Here is a 27,306-nt window from a genome sequence, read left to right on the forward strand (position 1 = left end):
AACCAAGTCAAAAAGGCACTGTCGGGCTGAACTCTTGCCTTGAAAAAGGATGAGATAAACAATTCTAAAATTAAAAGAAAAGAAGGGAGAGATTCACTGTAACAGACAGGTAGTCAAATGAAATGTGACACATCATCCCTAGAGGAAGGGAAACTGGCAGCCTGGCTGGCTTTTCCTCGTGACAACCCCAGGATATATGACTATCTTGCAGAGAATAGAAAGAGGTACTATACTTGTCTGTATCACTGCAGCCCAATTTAATTAGCAGTCTGCTAAGGAGCTAAATTTCATAATTAATAGTGATACAAGGGGGCCAACAGCACAACAGAAAAGAATTTGCAATGTTCTTCCAGAACTAGCTGACTAATCCACTTTGGGGATCATTTTAATGAATGTTTCCAATGAGCATTTCTGGCTTCCAAATAGTTTCCAAAAATATGGGAGGCAGCAAGGAAAATATTTGGTATTCACTTCTGCCTGCTGACCAACCTGTTCTTTTAGTTTGTTTGCCAACCTGCTATCAGATTAGGCATCTTATTTGCACTAAATGTTTGTGTCAATTACAGACAAATGACTGAATTGTTCCCTCTGGACATCTTGGATACCACCATCCAGGGGAAGAGGAAATAAGTTTGATTCACAAATGTCTCACAGTGATAAGCATTTATCTCCCCACTAGCTATTGCACTGATGTGTTCTGTTGGGTTAGTACCCTACTCTTGCTGAAACCAACAGATTTTGGATTGGATCCATAATTCAGGAAGCAAAGGTATGTCAGTATCAAAACAGTAAACCAAGGTCTGACTTGCTCATATAGCAAAAGATCCTTGATTAGTTGAGGAAAAAACATAATTCAGCTGCCCAGTGCCAGACCTTGCCTAGCTCCCTTTTCAGATGATAAATTCCAGGGTGAAGTATCTGTTACTTGTTAAAAGAACAAAGCTTGAATGTAGCTGTCTGGCATAGGACTTGTCTTCACATTATAATTTGCCTCTTGAGGCAAGACTTTACATTGGCTTGTAGAGTTTGACATCATCTCTTGGTTTTGACGCCGCCTTTTTTTTTTTCCTTCTTATTTTAAGGCAACAGGTGCTTAAATTTGGCTGAAAGGCTGTTAACACATTTTCAGATTTATGTCAGGAGACTTGTTAGTTCCCTAAAATAAAACAATCAGCACAGAGGTATTCTGAAACAGAAGAGGGTTACTTTTCCCCTCTGCCCCATCAGACTGTTGTATAGTCTTTCAAAGAGATTCTGGATTGTATACTGCTGGAGTGACACAAAGAAATGTCATCAAGCCAGCATAAGCAATAATGCAGAATGTCTTCTAACTGCCAGCTATTCATACACATACATCACCCGGCAAAAGAGATCAACCTGAAATAGCATGTCACTCTCATAAAGTGAAGAATTTCACCTATTACTAAAGAGTCTGTTGCTGTGATGCAGACAAAGCTGTGGGAGACCAGTCACAAGAATACTTACTTCAAAAAGTTTAAATTAAATTTTAACTTCAAATGTAGCCCAAAACTGAATTTTTCAACTAAGGCCAGCACGGCAAACTACAGAATCACGGCCAATGTGTGGGAACAAGGTGAAGTTGGTTTATTCTCTAGTGGAAAGAATCAGTTTTGACTTCAGACCCTTCCCATCTTTTAGCCTGTATAGACAGCAGAACGTTTCTCATTGCCACCTTCAGACTTCTTAATGTGCTGCAGTGGGTCAGACACCACTTGGAAAAAAGTGGGTTTGTTTGAAGTAGAGCAGAGGCATCAATGCTAACAGCGTCACAGCAGCCATTTGCACAAGCATAACTTCTCTTTACTAACACTACTACTAAATAAAAAAGCTGTTCTTTTCCAGGGAAACAAAACAAAAAGGCAGCCTAGTTCAAAAGCCTCCTTCTGAGCAGGTCCCCTCAGACTTCCCTTTTCTGCAGTACTAATTAGTGCACTCAGCCTGAAGGTCTGTCCCAAAGGAAGCTCATACTCCACAAATTCCCTGTAGCATCTGACAGGCAAACAAGGGATGTGCAGTCAGCCTCTGGAACCGCATTATTAGTGATGTGTGCAGGAAAAACACTCGATGTGCTGGCTTAGGCTGATTCTGCTGGGGATGGAGAGAAGAATATATATATATACACACACACTTTACCAAAGGCAGCATTAAATCTGCCTGTTCAGAATCCAGTCTGCAACTGGAATTGCTCATGGTGTTTGTGACAACTGTGAGCGGCAGTGCTCACACCAGAAGGACGACCTTGCTGAAAGATGGATACCAGACCCAAGCTTGGGTTTGCAGAATAGGCCCTCTGGAAAACTGTAAGTATTGCTTCAGTAGTCACGAAGAAATCTGGTACTCAAAGTTCACAAATATCTGGACAGATTTGAAAATTATTCCCCAGCAACCTATCTTCCAAGACAAACCAGAGTGATTTTAGCACCACTGTTTCTAAGAATTCTGTTTCAGCTGAAAGTCAGCACTGGTTTCAACAGCCTCCAACAGCCCCCTGAAATATCACTCTGTTCTGTGAGAACCCTCTCACTATTTATTTACCACTGACAACCCACTGTATGTATCAAGCTCTCATTTTTGTAAGAGAAATTGTGAGGAAGGACATTGTCCTTGCTTTACCAGAAGCAATGATATTAACGGATATTTGACCAAGACTTGGTGATGAAGTAGTATATCTGTGAAACTGGTTTAAATTATTGCAATTCAAAAACACTTCAGTGATTAACAGTCCAATCAATTTGACTAGATTTGTGGTCAGAAGCACACATTACTTCTGACTAAAAACAGTAAGAGTGCTCATAGGTAAGGGATGGGAGCTATAAAACTTATGCATCATGTTAATAGGATTTTGATAAATTGAAGTCAACAATGCCACTCAGCAAAATGTCTCAGTCATCAAGACAGAAAGAAACCACCAGAAAAAAACCTATAGAAACGCTCCATAATTGCCCCCCCCCCCTTTTTTTTAGGCAAGATACAAGTTTATATTTAAGACAATAAAATGCTTCAGCCACCTTTACCACTGGATTTCCTAGTCTGTGTTGTCTTTTTGATCAAAAGAAGGACACCAGCATCATGTAAAAGATGTCTGTGCATCTTTCTAGACTGTGCTCTGGGAACAGAGCTGTCATCTCCACATTTTATAACACTTGGCAGCAAACCTACATTCCTTGTGCATCACAGACTTCCCCTAAGGCCATCAAGTGTGTTGGATAAGGACAACACAGGGTTAGGGCTTCCAATTATAAACCCAGATCTACTCACACTTTCTGCAGATGAGACATGCAGATCCCGTGATAGGCATGTATACTACATGCGTACAGGATATATCAGTTTGCATACCTACAATATCAGGGGACTCTGACTGTTTCAGTAAGATTTTTGACCCATTTTTCCCTGTGAAATCATGACCTACATTCTATGTGTAATTTCCAGAGTAATAAAAATACCTCAAAACCTCAATATAAATCTTTCTGAGATCAAAATCTGTACGTTACAGAGTCACCTCATCTGGTAAATCCAAAGGAAAATATGCTAAGCAGCAGTATAAATTTGTACCGTGCTTGCTGACCAGCTTGGAGCAGAAGGCACGGAAGGTGCCTGGGTTTAGACATGCAGCATTGAACTTGGGTTCAAACACACTTCTCTCAAGAAAGTCTCTAGAAGACCCACCAGTCATCCAGAACAGGATGAAAACATTCTGGCTGCAGAACAACATTGTAGATTGAAACTGTCAAAGAGAAGAGCCCAAGGCATACATGCTAAAAAACCAAAGCGATAAATGACTCAAGAGGTAAATTATAATCTCATGGAAAATACTATAGTAAAAGGCTGCTCCCCAGATTTAATGGCACCATTAAATAACATGCCTACTAAGCAAAGACTGATCAGACAATATATGTTTCTTGAGCGCATCTGAAATGTGCGAATGAATCGGTCTTGACAAATGGGCTCAAACACAATCAACTAACCAGCTTTCTGTAAGAAAAAGGCCAGTTGTTCTGATGGCACAAAGCAACATAATTAAGCATTTACAGAATGCTCAGAAAATAAGACATGGCTGTAAATACCATATTGTCTCTCTTCCCTGTCTTTGCTTCATCAAAAATCAAAGGGGGGGGGGGGCTGGAGGGACTAGTAGTAGAGAAAGGGTCACAACATAACTCTATCATCATCTCCCTCATAGCTTAAAGAAATCAAGTATGATTCTTGAAGGCTTCAGGAATTAGCACAGGAGTCAGAATCCAGCTTACAATGGCTGGTTGTTTTCCTTCTGAAATGCACATTCTATGGCATTTACAGATATTCAGCCAGAATTTCTGATTCTATCCCGGAATTGCAGTAGAAGTGCCATAAATCTGAGAATATCTTTGTCATACTGTATCACCAACACTGCTTCCACTATCTGTGTATTACCTGGGCTATGGGAACAGATTTTGGTAGTTTCAGATCATACATAGGTATACCTTATCATCCAGCTCTAGTGATTCTGAGATTAGTTTGAAATACAACCTCTTACTTTCAAGTTCCCCAGATAACTTCTTCCCAGCACTAATCCAGAAATAGCAAGTGGTTTCTAGGTGGTCAGAGAATGAAAGGGGCAAAGAACTGTGGGAATTTCAGATAGAGCTTGTCTCTGGCTATTAGACAGTGAAAGAGGTTGAGAAGCCAAAAAGAGGTCAGCTAAAAAAAAGAGGTATTCCTTACTCCATTATGCAAGCTGAATTTTTTCATGTAGAAAATCTCTGAAAAAAACCCCTTTCCTAGCAGGACTGCTGTTGCTTATTGCTACAGCCAATTCCTCTGGGTCTGAACTCTGACCACTGGGAATTTCATTCTGCTTCACAATAAAACCATGAATAGTCTGTCCCACTGAATAGTCTGTTCTTCAACAAACACTCATGCTACACAATACTTTTTCTTTCTCTCCTTTCTTAAAAGAACAGTCATGCCTACCTCTTTCATCAGAGATTCCTTTCTTTCTCTTTCAGAAATCAAAACCTAAATACGTACAAATGAAAGAGGGTGGATCTGGATGAAAAGGAAGATGACAAGACAGAAAATAGAGCCAACAAGCTGCTGCCTAGTTGTGGACACAGGGAAGTCATACAGAACACTAAGAAGTAAAAGGAATTTAGTTCATGTTCCTGCTGTGATCCCTTCATTTCAAGGTTAGCAATGTCCCCAAATAGCACCTTCGGCTCCAATGGGAAGTAAGCACTTGAGAAACATTAGTAGTCTGCCAAACCCTTTAAAGTGTTTATCGTCTGTTTGGAAAGCAGGTGGAGCAAAGGCAGAGGCTGCCTGAGCTGTCTACGGGAGCTCACAGTTCTTTAGCCCTGTTTAGAAAGGAACTTCTTGGGATGAACTGACAAACCTACTCCAGAGCCTGACAAGAAGAAACCCCCATTTGTGTTTATAACTACAAGGACACTTGTTCCTGAGGACAGGGCTGAGACAGTGAACATGCTCTGCATAACATGGCTAAATAAAGTTTTCTTATTTACCTGAAAAGCTGACCCAAACCGAGCTGTTCCATAACCATACTAGACCTAACTCTGTGACCCTACAGTAGTCACAGAGAACAAAAAACCTGTTCTTGCTCTTCCTGTAAGAGCTGCATCCTTGCAGCTCAATTATTTAAAGCCTTGAGTTGCATTTTTAAATTAAGAGTGGAAGTATGATCTTAAAGTAGGAATCATTCTTATTGAAAGGTCTGGTAAGCACATTTGATCAGACCTATCTATTTTAATTAAAAAATTATATTCTCCCTTCCTGTTAATTTTACAGACCTAATGCAACCACAGGAAGGTGATATGTTGCTGATTAATACTTACTACACACCAAGAAATCCATTAATGTCTTCAACTGATGGTCACATTCCAAATCTTTATTGCTACCTCAAACATGGGAGGTATCTTTTTTTCATCATGTTTTGAAATCTTACTGTAAAACCACAATTACAAGCGCTGAATTGCCCCAAACTTAATTCAGGTCAGGTTTCTGTTAATTTCGGTCAATCGTAACATTATAATGCCCTGATACCTCAGAAGTTTTACTGTTAAGCTCTGTGATTGTAAAATGCAATCAACTAAGATAGTATATTAACCTAAAATCAAGTGTAGTGCTTTCTTCTTCCAGTTAGCTGTCATTGTCAGGAATAAAACCTATGTGGTCACTGACCCAAGACAGCAAGACTTTGTCCTCTATCCTGGAACATGGCACTAAGAGGTGTTTGAGGCACAGAGACAGACACTCTTGAGTAAAATACAAACAGGAGAATCTTGTCTTTTTATTGAAAGACATTTGAGTTTGGAATCAACCTTCAGCTTACTGGGGGTGATATGTTCTGCACAAGTGGAATCTAACTGCACATTTCACTGCTCCCAGTGAAGTTGACCAGAGCCAAGAACAGATGGGAGCAGGACAGAACTTGGAACAATTTTTGTGCAATCCAAGCAAATCTACCAAATAACCAAGAACAAAAATGCAGAAAAAGTTTACGCAGCTTGTCCAATTTCTAAATTTAAAGCAACTCCCTCTGCAATGTACAAACTGGGTCCTGAACGTCTCATGTTCTTGTGCCCTTACTCTTCACAGGGCACAGTACAACAACATGTAACAAAAAATTTAGTGCTTTCATAGTGAACAGTTTCTTCAAAGGAGTGGGGAAAGCCAAAGTGGTATTTGTCATCTTGGGTTACATGGGGTTTGTACGCAGTAATAAAATTTTCTCAAAGTAAGAGCCTTTGAAATTTTTGAACAATGTATTTGTTCTGTAGTATTTTCTCAAAAGTATTCATTTAGTTCAGGCTTTGGGATGATTGATTTTTACTTCATTATAGTTATTTCTTCCCAAATATACTTTGCATAAAGATTCCCAGGCTCCTCATTTTTCAGAGCCAAGTAGTAAATTAGCTTCCCAGGTGCCAAAGTGATTAACTATGTTTTCTGCAACTGTTGCAGCCAAAGTTACGGAGTTCTGTCTGCCATAACATCTGGACAAAAAGAGCTGAACAGTTTCCTTCTATAACTGAAAACAGGAGTGATAAGATATCCCACTGGGTTTCCTCCCTCCATAATAAATTATGCCTGTCTCTAGATCAACCCTCTGGATTTTTCTTTCATTGTTAGTACAACCAAATTCCATAGCACTAAGGAAAATAGCATGGCTGAACTCAGAACATAAGTCTCAGAAAAGGAACGAACTGAGCAAGTACATCTTCGTTTCGAAAGTAAACATTAATAAAATAGAAAAAAAAAGTCACACTGCCTTAGGAGGCTAATGCTTTCAGCTTCTTTCATCTCTGCTATGGGTTTAGGAATTATAGCCCTTTTCTGTATTCCATTTTAGGTGTCAAGCTAAGATTTTAGAGATGCTCTAAATTCAGTTCCTCAGTTAAGAGTCATTATCATTAAACATTCCTAGTCCTCTGCAAGCAAAAATGCACAGAATTATTCAAGAGTTCAGGTGGCATCTGTAAAAAGAGGCACCAAAGATTGTTGATTTTGGTTAGACAAACATCCCATTTGCAACAGAAGTTCTAGTGTCCATTTAAGAATGACAAAGTGTCCTTTACAGGGACTTTCTATCTGTCCCTCTCTCATCCCAGGGCTACGCCTAGGCAGCCCATCAGATCAAACAAGAAAAGAGTGTGAACACAAAACTGACGTCTCCCAGAAAAGATGTCCATATGTGGTGAGTATACTCAGAACTCCAGGTAGCACAGAACTTCTGGAAGCCTATGCATGGAAAACAGTGCCTTCAATCTCTTTCAGCATTAATGACCAAGACCACATTACCACGTACAGTAATCAATACTGCTAAACCACAGGTGAGAACACCGAGGTAAACAGGGGTTAGGGCACAGATTAATCCAACTTAATTCCACTCAAGTTCCCATGCTCTGAGTTTCTAAGCTATCTAGCTCAAGGCCTTCATGAATGGCCAGCTGCCAGGAAATACCAGAGGATTTTCCGTGGCAAGCAGCAGTCTTTGTGATCAAGCTAAAATGCACGAGACATCCATCCACTGGCTCATTGCTCTAGGGGCTGAACTATGTCCTTCCTCTGGCACGTGTTGCAATACGAAAAGCTAACAAGTAGCTAATTCCTTGATTTGTAAGGGCTAATTAGAAACCTTGAGGAAATTACATTAAAAACAACATTAAAAGTCTTCACTTTTCAGACACAGAAAAGCTGGAAAACAAAACCCAGTATTTTTCATTACTTCACAGTCACTGCTGCTGGAGAAAGAATGCACAAAATTTAGAAGTCCGGCACAGGAATATAAGACATATAGGAAGAACTGAATTCCTGGGGCATCAGTCCATCTCCTGCTATTGCTAATAAACCTCCAATAATTCCCACCCATAAAGGATGCTTCATTTCAGGAATGAGTTGCAGTCTTTGTCTGACATCAAAAAATAGCATCAATATAAATAAAGCATAGTCCTCCTCATGAACTTACAGCTTTGTATGCTAGCTTTTGTATTTATTGCCTCATCAAGTGTGAAAATTTATCTGAAATGGATACCAACCACTCCCTGAATTCCTTTCTGTCTGAGCAATGCCAGAGGTTAAATGCCTCTGCCTGTGAGTCTGTAGGAGGGGATACAACCAGCTATGCCAGCCTGACAGTGAGCATATCCACTCTTAACCTGAGGCACAAGATATTCACCAGAAAGGTCCACTGATGGAGAGATACTCCAAATCTTAGTTGCAAAACCCATGCTGTATTACACTAATCTCATGCATGTCTTGTTTTGTCCTTACTTTATCCAGTCTTCCAAGCAACAATTGTCACAAAACAGAGGCAAGATTATTTTAAGTCATAAATTAGCACTAACTGCAAATAAGCTGACGGACCATCAAGTCTATGTATTACAAAATTCTTCACTGGATGCAGACCAAAACTACGCTACAGGCATAGTCTAATTAATATTGCAGACTACTTTTCTCAGCAGCGCTAAGTGCTCTACCTGCAACTGTTCTGCATGGTTGCCTCTTTTTTTACGTTCCCATTCCTATACCCCTAACCCATTGATTCATGCATACTTGCATTACAATAACAGTGCAAAATTGCCCACTGTAAACCATTGGTATTTCCTGTTGATGCCACAGAAAGTCTTCACTTCTGTGCACTCAAATGCAGCAAATTCATTTTTCTGATACCTCATGCTAATAATCTGTTCACAGAGCAAGTCACCAATTTCAAATGCATTTCCTTGAAGGCCAACAATAGAAGATCCATACATCAAACAAATAAATGGATTTTACTTCATGTGGTTATAAGTCTCTATAAAGGCAAAGCCATTGAAGTGGAATGTCAAAGACTAGCAAGAATAGTTTTATGCAAACTATTATCGCATGAGAAGAAAGTGAGTACAGGTAAGAGACACTCACAACTTACGTACCACAATTTCTACTTATCTACAACTGTATTCAGCTGCTGAAGAAAGAAAACTAATTTAATCAGTCATAAAAGAAGAGCTAATCACAATCACCTTCCAGAGAGTAAGGATCTCAGAATGCAAATGAGATACCTGATGTGAAAATCACTATTTTAGATAGTTTTAAGAGTTGAATAGAGCAAGATTTAGTGAGTCAGAGCTAACTTCTAAGGCAAATTAGCTTTTAATTTTCCATGTCACTTTGTATTATGGGACTGTTTTGGAAACTTTCTCTTTCCTTAAGATAGCATCTTCTCACCTGCATACTATTCTTGCTTGCAGGATGTGATTCTTGTTCATTGCAATACAAGCAGAATAAGACCCGCCAGAAAGCCTAAATTTTAATTCCAGGCACATTACTAAGATTTACTTTTGGAAAAGTAAAAGCTACTTGAATCAGCAATAGTTACAGGTTGCTCTGAAAGTTGTAAAACACAAGGACACTTTAAGCATACGACACCTCTATACTGACAAAGGTCTGATGCCCTCTAGACTGCAAACCTCATCTCTACCCTCTTGATAGTTTATCTAGACCTGAAACTGGGAAGTGACAACAAAACGAGACAGTAAAACACTTACAGAATCATAGAATGGTTAGGGTTAGAAGGGACCTCAAAGATCATCTAGTTCCAACCCCCCTGCCATGGGCAGGGACACCCTCCACTAGACCACGTTGCCCAAAGCCTCATCCAACCTGGCCTTGAACACTTCCAGGGAGGGGGCATCCACAACCTCTCTGGGCAGCCTGTTCCAGTGCCTCACCACTCTCACAGTAAAGAATGTCTTTCTAACATCTAATCTAAATTGACCCTCCTTCAGCTTAAACCCATTACCCCTTGTCCTGTCACTGCACTCCCTCATAAACAGCCCCTCACCATCTTTCCTGTAGGCCCCCTTCAGGTACTGGAAGGCCACAATGAGATCTCCCCAGAGCTGCCTTTTCTCCAGGCTGAACAGCCCCAACTCTCTCAGCCTGTCCTCATAGGAGAGGTGCTCCAGCCCTCCAGTCAGCTTCATGGCCTCCTCTGGACTCTCTTCAACAGCTCCATGTCTCTCCTGTACTGGGGCCCCCAGAGCTGGACGCAGTACTCCAGGTGGGGTCTCACAAGAGCAAAGTAGAGGGGCAGGATCACCTCCCTCGACCTGCTGGTCATGCCTCTTTTCATGCAGCCCAGGACACGGTTGGCTTTCCGGGCTGCAAGCGCACACTGCCGGCTCATGTTGAGCTTCTCATCAATCAATACCCCCAAGTCCTCCTCGGGGCTGCTTTCAATCCATTCCTTCTCCAGCCTATAGTTGTGCTTGGGATTGTGCCGACCCATGTGCAGGACCTTGCACTTGGCCTTGTTGGACTTCATGTGGTTCACACGGGCCCACCTCTCAAGCCTGTCAAGGTCCCTCTGGATGGCATCCCTTCCCTCCAGCGTGTTGACCACACCACACAGCTTGGTGTTGTTGGCAAACTTGCTGTTTTAACCTTAACTAGTTGCCTATGTAAATCTGATTACAAAGCTTTATAGCGCTCCTTCTCTGAAGGCCTCCCAACCCTTAAATTCTGGCTTCTAAAAGTGTTTCTGAATACCTTAAGACATCTGGCATAACTGCAGCCATCATACACGTCTGTGAAACTGATGAGAGTTGCAATGTGTAACTGTGCAGGTTTTGGCTGGGCAAAGTAGCTTGTGTGTCAAATGCCTCATGGTGCTAAATAATAGAGTTGGACTTTCTGTATAAACCAAGTTGGCATCCTACAATAGGGATGATGACGTTTTTGCATTTGGCATTTTCTGCTTCTGCACTATATCAAATTTTCCACTGCAGCATCAGGAGAGATTTCTATCTACTTCCACTTTAAAAAGCCAGATAAGGACAGCAGTCTTATACCTTTGCTATCTTTATAAAAAGGTTAGCTTGCAAACCACTTTCATTTTCTACCAAACCCAACGTACAGCTCAACAGAACATACATCCAAGTTCCCAGTGATTTCTTCATTTCTTCACCTTTTCTGCTATGCTACCAAAACAGTGAGCTTACTTACAATTGTCGCCTGACATTTGCCTCAGAGGTGGTCCCAATCAAAATAAACAAAAGCATTCTATATTGCCATTGTGAGATACAAAAAGAAGTTCACCAGAGAGATGAACTGAAAGCAGCCAGTTGCCCCTCCTTCCCTAGCTGAGGTTCCTTGATCTGGAAAGGTTGCTTCATAAGGTTCAGAATAGCTGCAAAAGACCCTTTGCTCCAAGAACATATGTATAAAAATGACTTTTTAAAGGAAAATATTTCTTCTTAAGGTCTTCCTCAATTTCTAACATGAAAAACTGCCCGAGAACTTGTTCTGGTTATACTTTATATTTTGTTCATTCCATTACTCAACCATAACCACATCCTGCAGACACAAGCCAACCAAGGCTCTCATCATCTGTGCCCAGGGCAGCAATATAGACCTGCTGTCACTAATCAAAAGAACTATCTTCCTAGAAAGGAGGGAAAGAAATTAAGATACACTTTATTTATTAAATGGTACCTAATAATAAATAGGTAAAGGCATCTAATAAGTATTGACCATCTTTCATTTCACTTGCCATGACAATTAAGGGCCAAGTTTACAGAATATTTTTCAGTATTTAGATTTATCAGATGATAAATGTTAAGTTCCAAGTTGCTGCTGTTGATGCTGCTTTTTTTGAAGAACAGCAATAGCATGGGTTCTGTAACCCTCATCTGCCAGTATTTACCAGGTGACCAGTTTGTGCTAGGGCCACAGAACCCTGAAGGAAGCAGAAGCTTTCTCAGGCAGAACAGCTGGCACAGATAAGCAGCTAAAAAAATAAGATGATGTTCTTAATCTTGCAAATTTCTGCACAGCTGAAAATCCTTCCAATCTGGTTCTCTTCATACACACACACACTAAAAGCACCAGGAAACAGACTACTGCACCAAAATCTTAAGCAAAACAATAAATTGTTTGTTGTGGGGGTTTAAGTCAAATATGCAAGGCAAAATTTGAAAACTGAAGTTTTGGGAAGCTCTAATTACAAACACCTTTTACCACCCTAACATGGATTGCTTATATGACAGAATCTGGAAAGTTGATTAATGAATAAACATTCCTGAGATCTGAAAAATTAAATCCATTAAAGCACTTAAAAGTGGTTCGGAGCACAGCAGAGGTGGATTCCATATAAGTCCTGCCCTTCCTTCTTAGACAGGGATCTGGAATGCATGGAACGGTTGTCATGCAGGGACAGGAACTACCTTTACTTCATTCTGTCCAGTCTGCAGGGGCCATCGTGATAAGTGAAGATTTTTGACATGGAAAGGCCATCCTTATCTGCAGTCTGACGGTGATGATTTTTGGATCATGATGGATACATAACCAGACTGCATAAGAAACTGCATAGCTTTTACTAAGCATGTACCAGCCTCTAGCTGCATGTTTAACAGAGAAAGAAAAAAAACCAAACAAATATCTGATTAAAAGCATTGAAATATGCTCCCATGATGTTCAAGATGCACAGGAAGGGGGAGGAACTCCTCCCACAGTTCCAGGCACTAGAGGAAAGAACCCTGCAGAGCTCAGCTTTGAGTCGCAGGATGCAGCTTCCCTCGCTGCTTCTGAAGTTTCTTGTCTTCTGACTCTTCTTGGCACAAAGCTAAGCAGCTCCCTGTAGAAACAGGCTGTGAAAATACTCTGACATGAGGCAAATAGATCCAACATTCATTCTTCTATTCCTTCCCCTTCTCACAGCTGATGATCTGTCTTGGGGGAAGTGCAGGGTGGCCTGGCAGCAGCAGAAAGCAAACTAGGATGAAATCTGCCAAAATTACTAACTTCTACCCTCTACGTTCACTTTCATTAACCCTTCAATATTACCTTTTGCCATGTGTTCAGGAGGAAAGATCTGGCTATAGGTGTCTGACATTTCCAGATACAATGTTCAAATGGAGAGCACAAAGGATAAGTGTTTTTCCCTATCATTTTCAGAATAGTAGTCTCATTTTCTCTTTGTAGGAACACGCAAGATCTCACATGAACTAGAAATACAGGGTAAAAAGGACTGAGCAGAGATGTTCCTGCCCTGCAATGGTGCTAATCAGTAGCATACTAGCTATGTAGGAGGCAGCTATTGTAACTGGGGATCCTATCTGGTGTGATGTTCAGTAATGCTCTGTGTTAAAGTCCAAATGTTGGGTATTGTTCTACATAATTCTTTCAATACTGGCTCAAAACAACAAATCCAACAGCTGTATGCCTTCCAACTGAAGCTAAGAAGCTGAAGAACAAATATTATGAATGTCCAAATGCTGAGAACAGGCTTCTTCCTTTCTCACCCATCATCCTTCTTATCCTTTTGTACAGAACAAAGCTGCTCTGCTATGGATGTGTCAATACACCATTTCCATGACAACAGCCTAGGATGTGCCAAATATAGACATTTAACTCCAGCAAACAGAGAAGGAAGAGACACGTGACTAGAGGGTGTTCCACTGCACAGCATTTAAACCCAGTTCCTTCCTTATGGCTGTGGGCAAACACTCAGAGAAGAATTAATGGTGACCCTCTGAGACATTAGCACGCTCAGTTGTTGATCACCACATTTCTGCCACCCATGCCCTCTCCTGCTGCAGAGGGGAAGGAACCAGCTGGAGAACTTCACCCTAAGTTCTCCAATACAAACAGCTGAGCATTAACTGCTGATGAAGGAAAGTTTGAATTTAGTTTCCCACCCTTACTTTCAAAGAGCTGAGGCTTATACACTCATTTCCCCAGCTCTGTTTTGAAGGTAGAAGACTGGCAGAAGCAAAGAACAGACTACTACTAAGGTCACATCAGAAGGACTCACCTGCATTTTCCTCCTCCTCATAGCCAAGTGAAGTTCACGCAGCAGTAAGGCCTCCTGCACAGTACCACAAACAATATCACCCATTGAAGAAACCCCATTACAGTGCAGGACCTGACCTGAGGCCCTTATTACCAGCTGCTGCCTTAGCATAATACACCACATATTATAGGACAAAACATAAGTGCCTTGCTCTTCTTGCTGTACTGCAGGCCCTTAAGTAGTAAATATCATTCTGGCACAACTAGAGCTACACAATGTGTGAATTGCTTGGGCTTTTAACATCAATGTATTGAAAATAGTGAATGGGTACATACAGCTACTGTTAAACTCTGAAAATCATAGAATGGTTTGGGTTGGAAGGAACCTTAAACATCATCTAGTTCCAACCCCCCTGCCATGGGCAGGGACACCCTCCACTAGCCCAGGTTGCCCAAAGTTTCATCCAACCTGCCCTTGAACACTTCCAGGGAGGGGGCATCCACAGCTTCTCTGGGCAGCCTGTTGAACATCAACCAGTGCATCACCACCCTCATAGTGAAGAATTTCTTCCTAATATCTAATCTAAATCTGCCCTCCTTCAGCTTAAGGCCATTACCCCTTGTCCCATCACTCCCTGCCCTTGTAAACAGTCCCTCTCCAGCTTTCTTGTAGGCCCCTTTAGGTACTGGAAGGCTGCTCTAAGGTCTCCCCGGCACCTTCTCTTCTCCAGGCTGAACAACCCCAACTCTCTCAGCCTGTCCTCACAGGAGAGGTGCTCCAGCCCTCAGATCATCTTCATGGCCTCCTCTGGACTTGCTCCAACAGGTCCATGTCTGTCTTGTACTGGGGACCCCAGAATTGGACACAGTACTCCAGAGCAAAGTAGAGAGGGAGAATCACCTCCCTCAACCTGCTGGTCATGCTTCTTTTGATGCAGCCCATTATACAGTTGGCTTTCTGGGCTGCATGTGCACATTGCTGGGTCATGCTGAGCTTCTTGTCCACCAACACCCCCAAGTCCTTCTCCTTGGGCTGCTCTCAATCCGTTCTCTGCCTAGCCTGTATTTGCCTGGGATATTCCTGACCCACATGCAGGACCTTGCACTTGGCCTTGTTGAACTTCATGCAGTTTGCATAGGCCCACCTCTCCAGCCTGTCAAGGTCCCTCTGGATGGCATCCCTTCCCTCCAGCACATCAACTGCACCACACAACTTGGCATCATCAGCAAACCTGCTGAGGGCGCACTCAATCCCATCGTCCATATCACCAACAAACATGTTAAACAGCATCAGTCCCAATACCAACCCCTGAAGTCGACTCAAGACAGGAAATCCATTAAGACACTCCAGTCACGTGGCTCTGAGATCCTTGATCAGTGCTATGCAGGGAGCCAAGAAATTCCAACCTGCAGCAGAGTCAGAGCTCTTTCCACGGCCTTTGTAGGGTACTCAAGCAATGGTTTTGGTCTATGGCCCAGCTCTGTTTTCCTTTTGATTATCTTACAGACAGTGCTTAGCAACCCACACAAGATTGTCCTTTGTATTTAGGCTTTGCAGGAGAGCAAAACAGAGCAGGAATGAAGCTAATGTGCCTGCCTGCCACAGAGAGCACAATGAGCTAGTAAGTGCAAAAGCCCTTTTCCCCCAGCATTCCTATCTACTTCCAGAGTCTGTCCCTAAGTCTCACTACCTGGTGTTTTGACAAGAAGCAAGTAGTCTGGATCAGCGTTTACAGGAGAAAGTCCTTTTTTAACTGTAATGCTTTCAATTACTTAAGAACAATTGCTAGATCAACACCCTTTGTACACCACAGGCTGGACAACAAGGGAAGACATTCGCAACCAAGGGATGCTGTGTTTAAACGGTGTTATCCATGGAATTTACTCACAAGAGTTCATTCTAACAAGCACACTGGCCCCTCACATAGATTTCTGGGATTAATATTTACAGTAGTGCAGCAGTGAAATGTAGCCTGTTGTGTCCTAGATCATAGGTCCCTTCTGTGCCACGATTTGTTACTTATGAAGCACTATAAATAGAGAGGTTGAATGAATCTCAGTGTATATAATACAGAAACCACATACAAGGCTTGATCAAAGAGTACATAGCCTCAGTGCTTTCTAGAGATACTTCAGACAAGTCTTCAGCTTTGCATGAACTATTTGTGCAGCCAGATCCCTTTCCCAAGCACACCAAAGTCTGGCCTGGAAAAGGTTGCCCAGAGAGGTTACGGAGTCTCCATTCCTGGCGATATTCAAAACTCAACTGGCCATCTGCACTAGGTGACCCTGTTTTGAGCAGGGGTTTGGACTAGACAGTCTCCAGAAGTACCTAAATCACTCTCAGATTCAGGGTGGAAGGAAGATCTGCTTTAGAAGCCCTGAAGCAAACCTAGAACTTTCTACAGCAGGCAAAGTTTTCAGGAGTAGCCCACTGCAGAAGACGCATCAGTTCTCCAGGACTCTGGAAATAAGAGCATGATTAAAGAAAATCAGTATCAATCATACAAGTTAGCCTCCTTGCCAAGTACAGTGGTGCAGCAGGAACCTTCCATCCCCCCTCTGCTGCCTTACCAGAGAAGGGGATCAGTACTCCAGCCAGCACAATGAACCACACAAGTTAAGGTGTCATTAAAACCCTTTGTCATAGGTAAAGGTTGGGAAGTAACTGGAAAAAGTTACTTCTGCCCTTATCTGCATACAGTTTGCACTTAGCCAAGACTCACCTTCTTCGGAGCACTAAGAACTCACTGAACTGGCCCTTCTTTGCTCAGTACGATAAAGGAACTGGGTCACAGTCAGCTGCAAAGTTAAAGCACTGGTGCCACTGCACATCAGTGAATGCTCTAATAGAAGCGTAAAGCATAAGAATAGGTGACAAGTCCTCTAACAAATGGACAGAATGATCCTCCTTTTCCCTGTGTTGGCACTATATTCCCATAAAAACCAGAAGTCATCTTCATCTTTTAGTTTTATTACAACTGGAAAAATCTTTGCAATCAAGACACCATTCTCAAAAAATGAAAACTGAGAAAAGGAAAGGCAGCACCTGAGAAGAATGTGGAATGCCAGGCTGCACTCCCCATCAGAAAAAAAATTTGTGTTTGGCCAAACAGTATTTCAGGAATTGACCCAGCAGTGCTCACACTCATCTTCATTTATGATTCCAGAGACATCAAGAGTGATTTAGATGAGTCAAAACTAATGACCTGGCCATTATTAATTCAGCAGATTTTTAAATAATTCTGTTCAAGTGTCAAGTCAGAGGCTTGAAAAGTTGTGACATTTCTTTATCTTACCCTTGGAAGTATATTCTTTTTCTTCAGAAATCTAAGTTCTCCAGATCGGAGGAGTTATCTAGAGTAGATCATCACAAGTGAATGCCTAAAAGATGCATAAGCTGTCCTACATACAATCACTTTGGAGACTTCCTCCAGTGGCTTAGAGACGATGGTCAAGTAGTACTTGGGGGCCAAGTGGAACTCCCAACTGTCTAGTGCATGCTCTCATGTGAGCCAGAAAAAGCAGCACAAAGCATTATAATGCTTCACAGATAAGCATTATATCACAAACTGTGACCATAGATGCACAGGAGAAAGTTGACCAAGCCCCCCAGAATTCAGCCTATGGAGAGTACTGACATTAAAGCAGCTTGAAATAGGACTGCCAGGCCCTAGATTTACAGAAGTATAGAGATTGTGGTAAAGCTCAGAACTGGAACCAGAAATAGCCCAAACTAAATTATTTTGTTCTCTCTCAAGAAAGCTGACAGATCCAATCAACAAGTTTCAGTACAGATGGTTTCTGCATATTTTTAATTTATTCAGGCTTTTAAGGCTGATAAGAACGCCACATTTCAAATTGATCCAAATCCACTGTTTCAGAGTATTAGTAACGCTGTGTTTTCATAATAAACTCTCTTAAAAGGTTTATTGTCAAAGCTTCTTTCAGGCATGCAGGGTAGGTTTTTGCCTTGAGCAGGATGTACCATCAGTGACCTCAAGCTGACATGCAGCTCTGCTCAGGGAGAGTGCCCTTCTGCCAGAGCACCAGTCGAGTCAACAGGAGCTGAGCCAATTGAGAAGCTACTCAGTGCTTCAAAACAAAACCTCCAGAATTCATGCTATTATTTTCTTTTCCAGGTCACTCTGTATCATCAGAAATTGGGACACTTTGAATATATCCATACAACAAAATCTGCACAATAACCACATAAGCAGTTCTGCCTGCTCTAGGACTACAAAACAATGCAGGCTTGCAGTGCCTTACTCTCGGACCATAGTCCTGCCCTCAGCATCCTGCTCTAATCTTCCAGTTGCAGAAAATCCACAACTGAAACTGAGGTCAGGTCTGAACACTGCAGGTCTGTATTCTTCAGATGAACTCTGAATTGACCACTTCAGCACCAGTGCTGAACAGGGCTGCTGACCAGTGTGATTCTTTTAAGCCTTACAGCCGCACCGTGCCCCAGACTATGCAGTATGACGGAATGGAATGGTATGGTACCTGAGAGACAGCTATGGAAGTCACACAACAGAAGCAGCTCCAGCAGCCCCTGGGGTGCACCTTTTCAGATGAGGCTGATTCTCACTGCATGCTGTGCCTTAGTGCTACAACTGAGCTTTCAGTTTCCACACAGCTTTTCTTTCTTTTTTTTTTTTTTTTTTTTAATTCAATAATTATGTAGACAGCTTTTCCTCCTCTTAACTTGTATATGCCTTGATTTTTCTCAAGATCACTGCAAGGAATAACCTCAACGACAGCTCCAAGAACAGGGAGCCATCTCCAATTAGTGCACACGTGCTGTTTCTAGTCTTCCTTTTCTGCTTAAAAGAATCTATGAACTGCAGTTTCTAAATGCCAACTATGTCTTTCTGCATGTGCATTTGAGTAGTGATCTTGGTTTATGCTTAGCTGAGGGCTTTTAACACTGAAAGATCTCATTGGCAAAGGGAGAGCATAGATAGCTTAATCCTACCCGTTAAAACATATCATTTGGCATTAATATTGGGCCTCCTAGCACATCATCTTTTTGCCTACCTTTTTAAGGACAGACTTCAATTTAAAAAAAAGAGAAGAGAAAAAAAAAAAAAAAAGAGGCTAATTCAAAACTACCTCATGGTAATTATTTCCATTAGCCAAAAGGGAAACTCTTGCTATTTCACTCCCACATAGAAATACATCTCTGCCAGCTGTTATGAAAACAAAGCCAGTCTTATCTTTATTCTCAACATGAAACATTACGATGATGTTATTTTTTTTAATGTTTAAAAAAAAAAAAATAATCAAAGCTCTATGTTTTCCTGATGTTTCTGAAACAAAAACTTCTTTTTCAAGTTATTTTATACTCGCATGTAATTTACCTTCCAAGACAAAAGGATGGTACCAAATATCTTAACAGTACATTTGAAATGGGTTTCAAATTATTATTTAGGCATTTATTGGATCCCTTAAGAATGGTTTTGAAAGAAACCTTCCCTTTATCCATCAACAAATGAACAAATTTAGAGCCCAAATCTAGAAGTGCTTGTTTTTGAGAAACCTCACAAACAGTTTTGATAATGAACTTGTGGAATATTTTAAGCTTAAGCAGTGAATAACTGTATATATACACATACACTCAAATATGAGATAAAAAGAGAATTCAACAGAACAAGAATTCAATTATACTAGCAAAGCAATTACTCTTTGTCTATACTCCACAGCAAAAAAATGTTACTTGAGCTCTTATAAGCCAACATCATAGTCCAAGAAATCTCTTGCTCCTTAATTAGAAGGGATTGAGAATAACATCAGCAAAGCTTTATACCTGTTTAGGCAAATATACCCTGAGGTATATTTGTAGTGATAACTGCCAACATGTGTATGTTCACACAGTGTAATCCAAGACAGTTAACCAGTTGCAAACTGTGGTCCACCCAAGCTAATATCTTGCTTTCATGTGCAGAGACACCACTTTTAGCTTTGTCTGAATGGCACAGCCACTGACAGCATTCAGTACTCGGGAAGACATCTCACCTCAGACTTCAGGCTTGCTCAGAACCTTATCCTGTGCACTCTAGTGCAAGCAGCTTGTCCCTAGCACTTTTAAGCAAACTACTGAACTAGTTAGTTGATTTAACAAACCTCAGACCATGAAGGATTCTGAGATTCTAATTAAATTAGAAATCTCCACAGATAATTACTGACCCTCAGAAAAGGGCTATATTTCTCTAATCCTTCAAAGCTACTTCTTGTGATTCAGATGAATTGGAGAACAAGACCTTAATAGGGAATAAGCTTAGTTACAGACAAGCTTTCTAAATTAAAGGATACATCCTCATGGCAAAGAAAAGGCATGATTGTTACCTATATTGTTTAACCTAACTGCTAAGCACTAACTGTGAAGCTTCATCATGTATAGGCAACAATTATACACATTCATCATGACCATGGGACATATACAATATTGGCCAGCACATGTTAAAACCTAATTTTTCACTGCTTTTTTAACCTATATAACGTAAGCCCAGATAACCCAAATGAACAGGCACATTCAACAGTTACTCCAAGCCTTTGCATGTCTACCCGAAGATAGAGAAAGGAAGGGTCAGGTAGGCTTCATGGTGCTATCTCATTCCCCCTTCCACTTACTCTCATGGACCATGCAAGTTTCCTGCTGCAAGAGCTGTGATGCTGGTAGCATCCAAATCAGGTGGCTTAAAGCTGTTTCACTTCCCTCTAGAAAAATAACAGTAACTGAAGCATGGATATACCTGAAAGAAGTATTGGTCTGAAAGGCTACTTTAAAGGTGACTGAATCTTTGAGGAAATACAGCCTCAGATGATGTCATATTCCTCAGAAAATGGAATAGTAATCACAACCTAAATATTCTTTGTAGGACTTGTTTTGAAAGCAGAGAAGAAAAAGAATGAAGATGGTGTACCTAAACAGAGTGTAGACCTGGGGAAGCATCACAGGCAGTGCTCCCAGAGATTTACCTGTTAATCCCTGCAAACACAGCATCAAAGGTGGGAATGTTTATCTCTTGGTAGGCACAGGTGGTAATCTGTGCCTCATGGGGACACGATGAGAATAAGCATTTACTCCTTTTAAAACAAAACAAAATCCCAAGGGAAAGTCAACTACACCTCCACACCCCACAACCCTCAATGCATTAAAATGTGATTAGAACTACAAAATAGCTGAACTTACAAAAACTGGTTCTGCTGCAAACAGAGGTACAGAAACATGATTAGACTTTTCTACCCACATTAACACTATTTTCTATTTCTTTTAATGGAAAATCATCATGTTAGGGGATATTTTGCACTGAAAACTCATTTATTTAAGTGTACTAACCATGCTAGGTGGCCAAGTTTACATACACTTAGCATTTACTGAGGTTGCATTCACTAGAATGAACTCAACCACTATTAATGCAGATGCCCTCACTATTTGGGTATGATGCCAAGTCACAATTCAGCAACACTCAACACATTATCTGGAAGATGTACTTTCAAATAAGAAATCTTTACTTAAGCTTTAGGGCAGCTCATTAGTTCAGCCAAGAGGTGTTAATCTTGTAATTCTTCCTCAAAAGTTCAGGATCTCCCTTAGGTTTACCAAACTGTATTAGTCCCCATTACAAATGAATCCACACAGAGAGAAAAATCAAAGTTAATTTAGCATGGATTGTTGTGGGTTTTTTTGTTTGGTTGGTTTTTTTTAATTCATTGATTAATTGTTCAGAAGATGAGTGGAAGTTATTCTGGCAGGTGACAGGGGAAATATATGGAGAGGGAGGGAACACATAGGACATGCTACAATGCAATCAATGAATCCAGCTGAAACATCCCAGCTCACAATTTGCCAAGTCAAGGGTGAAACATAACATCAACACGCTGTAGTGTATGCTTTGAGGCACTAAGTCCCTCCCCACCCCACATCCCCCCTTCCCTCTCCTTTGGAAGCATTCTGAAACACTTTGAACCTTAAATCAATCTCCTGTTGTGTGACCTCTTTAACTCCTGCTGACTATGTGACCCTAGAGAAAGAAGGGTCAGTGGAATTATGCACTGCAGTCCATGAACACAGCTACAGACATCAGTACCAAAAAGGCAGGCCTAGGGTAAGAAAAAGGAAAAAGAAAGAGCTCAAAAGAAAAATCTCTCACCAAACAAGAAAGATGCAAAGTATTTGCCACAGCTCTATTACTGGCTTCCTCATCAGCCACAATACTGAAATGAATGACTTGAAAAAACCTTTTTAAAAAAAAATGCCTTTTTTTTTTTAAGTTCTAAATGGAAAGAAACAAAAAGCAACCAAACAACTCCCCACCTATACTCTATGTTTTCTTGTTTGTTTAAAGGCCATATTCCCAAGGCTAGTAGATGAGCATATCTGCATATCAGGAGCCCCAAAACTGTGCAGAGGCGCACTGAAGTGTCATCTGTACAATTAAATTGCTACATATGCACAAATACACAGCAGATCTCTTTGAGAAACTATGGCAACCACTAGTCCACCAAGTTGCAATTCCCCCTTTATCCGTACCTTTCTTTGTTCTTCTAGTCCTTCCCGACTTGGACAAGCAAAAGAATCAACAGAGGTATTAATGAGGTCGGGATTGGACCTGCAACAAAGGAGCTGGAAAAGCAGAGAGACCTACTCACAACCTTGAATCTGGAAATACTTTAAAGGAAATAAACTTTTCAGTAAAGCTGTACAACAGTGATGAATGGCAGCATGAGCCTGGGATACAAAGTCTTGCCTAGGAAACTGGGGTTAGAGTGCCCATAGTGCCATTGAATCACTTGCTGAAGCACTGTCACAACTGACCTTTAATTTGGATGCCTCACTTCTTTTTGTCCAGTTGAGATACTTAAGGCCTGGTTTTCAGCGATCCCAGCTCCCAGTCATTTTCCCACTGGAATACTACACTGGCCAAACATTTGGAAATTGCTCGTAAATATTTAAAAATAGCAAGGCTACTATTCAAGTATCAAACTATATGGACCTCTTTTTCTATCCTAAATTAAACTTTGAAAGCCTCTCAGGCCCTCTGTGAGGGTTATTGATGCTTATGAAGTCCTCTGCCATCCTCAGATAGAGAGGCCGGTTGAACTGCAAAACACTCTCTCTTTTCATGTTTGTATTTAGCCGCAGGGAGAAGGGCCTCCTCATGTAACATACATTGACATTTAGACCAAAATGCCATGGACTGATATTAAAAAACAGTAGAATTTTTTACTTCGTACAAGTCCGAACTATGGTTTTTTGCATAATTTTTTCCAAACAGCATTTGCACAGAAGTTTGTGCTGTAACAATGGGTCTTTTCTCTTTCAATTCTGTATTACATTTAACGTCCCCTCTTGATCAATATGTTACAAGAAAGTCAACCCCAAACCAAAAGGACTCAGTCCTCCTCTGCAATTAGTAATGAAGTATTAACCCAAAACAGCATTTTCCCTTTGTGAACCTGGGAAAACGCTACCTGTTTTTTCCAAATAGAGGATGTCAATTGGTATTTCTGAAATAACATTGTCAAATATATACATATGTAAACATACACATCTGTCTTTTCACACTCTTGAAATCTAAATTATGTAAAAGAGAAACTCAAACGGCTGCATTCCAATTGTAATGAAGACCTCTCACCTGCCTTTCACCTACACTTTTCAGTCACTTAAATCTGGTTTCTTTCTAATCTTCTCTGAAGTCTTAGCAACAGACTCAGTACAAAGATCCCTATAGACAAGTTTATGTGCACACTGGGGGAAGAAGAGCAAAACCCTGTCTGCCAAGTCCAGTCTACCTACCCAGCCTTAAGGCCACTGCTGGAAATACAGAATCCCTTTGAAACAGAGAAAGAGACTGACTCATCTTCCAGCCCTTTTTTAATGCACCATCGCATAGTTCACAGTGTTTCCACACTGTTTTTTTCCCCCTCAACTTCTTGATGCAACACATGCCAAGACGCTGGAGACTCCCTGCTCCTCCAAGGTGAGGACACTGCCATGCATTCTAGTTACCACTGCTCTCATGCTCTGCCAGCTGCTATTGCTCCTGCTGGGGTTTTTTTTGTTTGTTTAATCAGTGTATTAAATTTTAACATTCAAAAATGTTATTTAGCACATGCTTTAAAGAAATCCTGCCTCACTCCTCTGGCAGCCAATTAGCATTGATGGCAAAAAACAGTTCTCCTACTACAGTTTAATCCAAAGAATACCGATAGAGCAGAATCAAAGCAAAATAATTTTCTGGGGAGAGATGCATTGCTCTCAAGGTTTAATCCTAATTCTGATCTGAATTTTGTTACCAGTTAGAGGCAAACTGCTCAGACATCTTTTGCACATAAGACACTTACCAACCATAGTATTTTGGGGCAGCAAGAAGCCTGAAGTGCAGTGATCTGCTTTTATTATTGTATTGATATATCAATACTGTAATTATGAAACGTAATTTGGTTTCTCCCTATCCTCATTCTGTCTCCATACCATTTTCTATTCTATTCCCTCTCATTGCTGCATGCTAAATGCATGCAGTATCCATGAAATGACACCATGCCTTTGGAACAACAATACTGTGGAAATGAAAGAGTATTTAGAAAAAAAGACTTAGCTTCAAAGTTTACTTTTGCTATCAACCTTATTCTTTTACATCACTATACGTCATTTGTATCAACTGACCTGATTAAGACCAAGAATGCATCCACAGAGGACAGCTGACAGCAAATCCTCTAAGACAGAAGGGACCGAACTACCACTACTGCCCCACGTGCAGTAGTAGTTTGGAAAAGAGTCCTTTTCCAAAATACTATGAGTAGTAGTTTGGAAAAGGATCCTGTGCCAGCATCAGAGCTATGCTGGGGATTATTTGCATTCCCAGTTACAAGAGAAAATGAGCGAACAGATGCTACTGACATGCAGAATTGCATCCCCTTGCATTTGCAGCCCAGATATTTCCCCAGAACAGAGTGCCAATGGCCTGATCTCACCCTGAGCCTTTTTTCCGGCCCCTGGACTCTCAGGACACACTGTAGGTGTTTAGTGTTTCTTGGCCACCTAAAAGGTCTAGTGCAGGGGTTGGAAAGTCAGGCAGGCTGGCCACCCTGCTGTAGTCCTTCCCTGTATGATAGTGCAGTTACTCTCACTTCAGCAGAGGACTCCAGAGCAGCAACAGAGATTTTTATTAAAACAGACCCAAATCTACAGTAGTAGATGGAATTACAAGACCTTTCAATAATTAAAAGTATATGCAACTAAAGCAGATTACACAGAACTACACCTAAAATTCTTCCCAAGCCTTGCCTCTAGCTGGTAGCACTGAGTATTTTTACTAAGGAAATGGCAGTCACTGGTGGCCTTGAAGGCACTTGTCCAAATTTATCTAAGAGAGTAACTAATTTGCTGCAGTTCTACTAAAAATCTCTCTAAACAGCAACAGTCAAGAAACAAACTGAACAGCTCAGCAATCACTGGCCATCAAAATCATTGCCAGGCTCCTTTGCTACTATCAGTTGGGAATGAGAAACCTTCTTTGCCCTGTTTGCAGTTCAAACATCCAAACCCTAAATAGGCACATCAGTGATTAAAAACTAGAATGTCAGATTGAGGCAGGCTGAGCCAGAACAGATCCAGGCTATATGAACATGCCTCCAAAATTTCTGGTTCAAAAAGGAATTAAATGAAGGATGGGAAAACAGAAACCGAACTTGAGCAGCTGGCTCAGGGAACTGCCTTTCCCTCTTTCAGTACACAGCAGCGCAAACCTACCTAACCCTCCTATGCTGCACAGCACCTCACTTGGACATTTTCTAAAGGCAGCAATACTCTACACTGGCATTTACACAGAGAAACGCCAGCTCTAACATTGGGCTCTATATAATTAAGCTGAAATAAGAAATGCTGTTCCAAAAGGAAAGGACAGCTTTAATCAGGTAGAAGCCTAAGCACTGTTTCCAAAGCCATTAAGAACCTATTTCTTGCCTTCTGACTTAAGTATATTAAGGGTATATGTCATTTTGTTTTAGCTGTAAGTCTGCGGGGGGGAGAAGGGGGGGGGGGGGGGGGGGAGACACAGGACAACTAGCAAACACTGAATATTTAGGTTATTTCTCATGACTAAGAGACTGCCTTTGCAAATTATATACTTTTTCCAGAAGGTTTGATTCGATTTCTCAAGGTCAGTGCAATATCACAGAGCAGTTTAAAAAAAAGAAAGTCCCTTACCTGTGGCAGAGTGAAGACTCTCCAAGCTCCAGTATCTGGACAGGACACCTCTCATCCCACCACCGCCACACACCACCCCACTGCTGTCTGAATCCGAACCCGGTGAGAGCCCAGAGCTTCCACTGCTACTGCAGTTTTCTCCACTGTGTGCCCCACTGGACTCACTGGGGCACTGCTGGGTCCTCATGCAGGCAGGTAAGAGGGAGAGCCAGGGGCTCTGCTCTGCTGGGGGAGGAAATGGGCAAAGCGCTCTGTAGCTGCTCCCAGGGCAGTGGTACCTGGCAGTGCTGCCTGAGGACTGAGCTGGATTCCTATCCTCCTCTCTGCTTGTCTCGATGCATCCTGACATCATAGGGGTCCACTAAGGAGGCTCCCTCTGTGGCAGCTCGGCTGCTCTCAGCTGCAGCTTCTAGCAGCTGATTTTCATGAAAGCTGATTTCAAGGCATTAAAAAAGCAAGGGTGGGACAGAGATCTTTCCTCCTAATTTAGCAGAACTGTCAGATTAAAAATAAATAAGTGGGAATAGTAGAATTTCACGTATTTTAAAAATGCCCAAGTGAGAAAGACCTTGTGTTATCTGCTTCCCCTGAGAACTCAGAAAGGACTTAACATATAAACTAATCATATTTAGAACTGGCTGCGGCTGCTGCTATTAGAAAACTATTTTTGTAAGTCCTCAGAAAAAGAATTCAAAATGAAATCAAAGCCAGAAAAACATAGATTGAGATTTGGGGAGGTTGCAGCTGGGAGCTTTGAAAAATCATTTAGCATCCACTTCCAGAATGTAGACCTGGGACAG

At 41.3% G+C, this 27,306-nt stretch overlaps 1 protein-coding gene across 2 annotated transcripts in view; it reads right to left on the reverse strand.

The window, feature by feature from the left end:
• ARHGEF4 (Rho guanine nucleotide exchange factor 4) overlaps positions 1-27,306 on the reverse strand; it is a 221,747-nt gene that overhangs the window by 75,684 nt on the left and 118,757 nt on the right. The window contains exon 1 of one of the 2 annotated variants that reach the window (XM_075760876.1): positions 26,507-26,946. The exons of the other annotated variant lie outside the window; for it this stretch is intronic. Coding sequence (XP_075616991.1) covers positions 26,507-26,858 — 352 coding nt within the window. The 5' untranslated portion in view covers positions 26,859-26,946. Of the gene's footprint in view, positions 1-26,506; positions 26,947-27,306 lie in introns of those variants that run through there. 2 annotated transcript variants of the gene reach the window in all.

This window comes from Balearica regulorum, chromosome 9, assembly GCF_011004875.1.
Source record: "Balearica regulorum gibbericeps isolate bBalReg1 chromosome 9, bBalReg1.pri, whole genome shotgun sequence".
NCBI lineage: Eukaryota > Metazoa > Chordata > Aves > Gruiformes > Gruidae > Balearica > Balearica regulorum.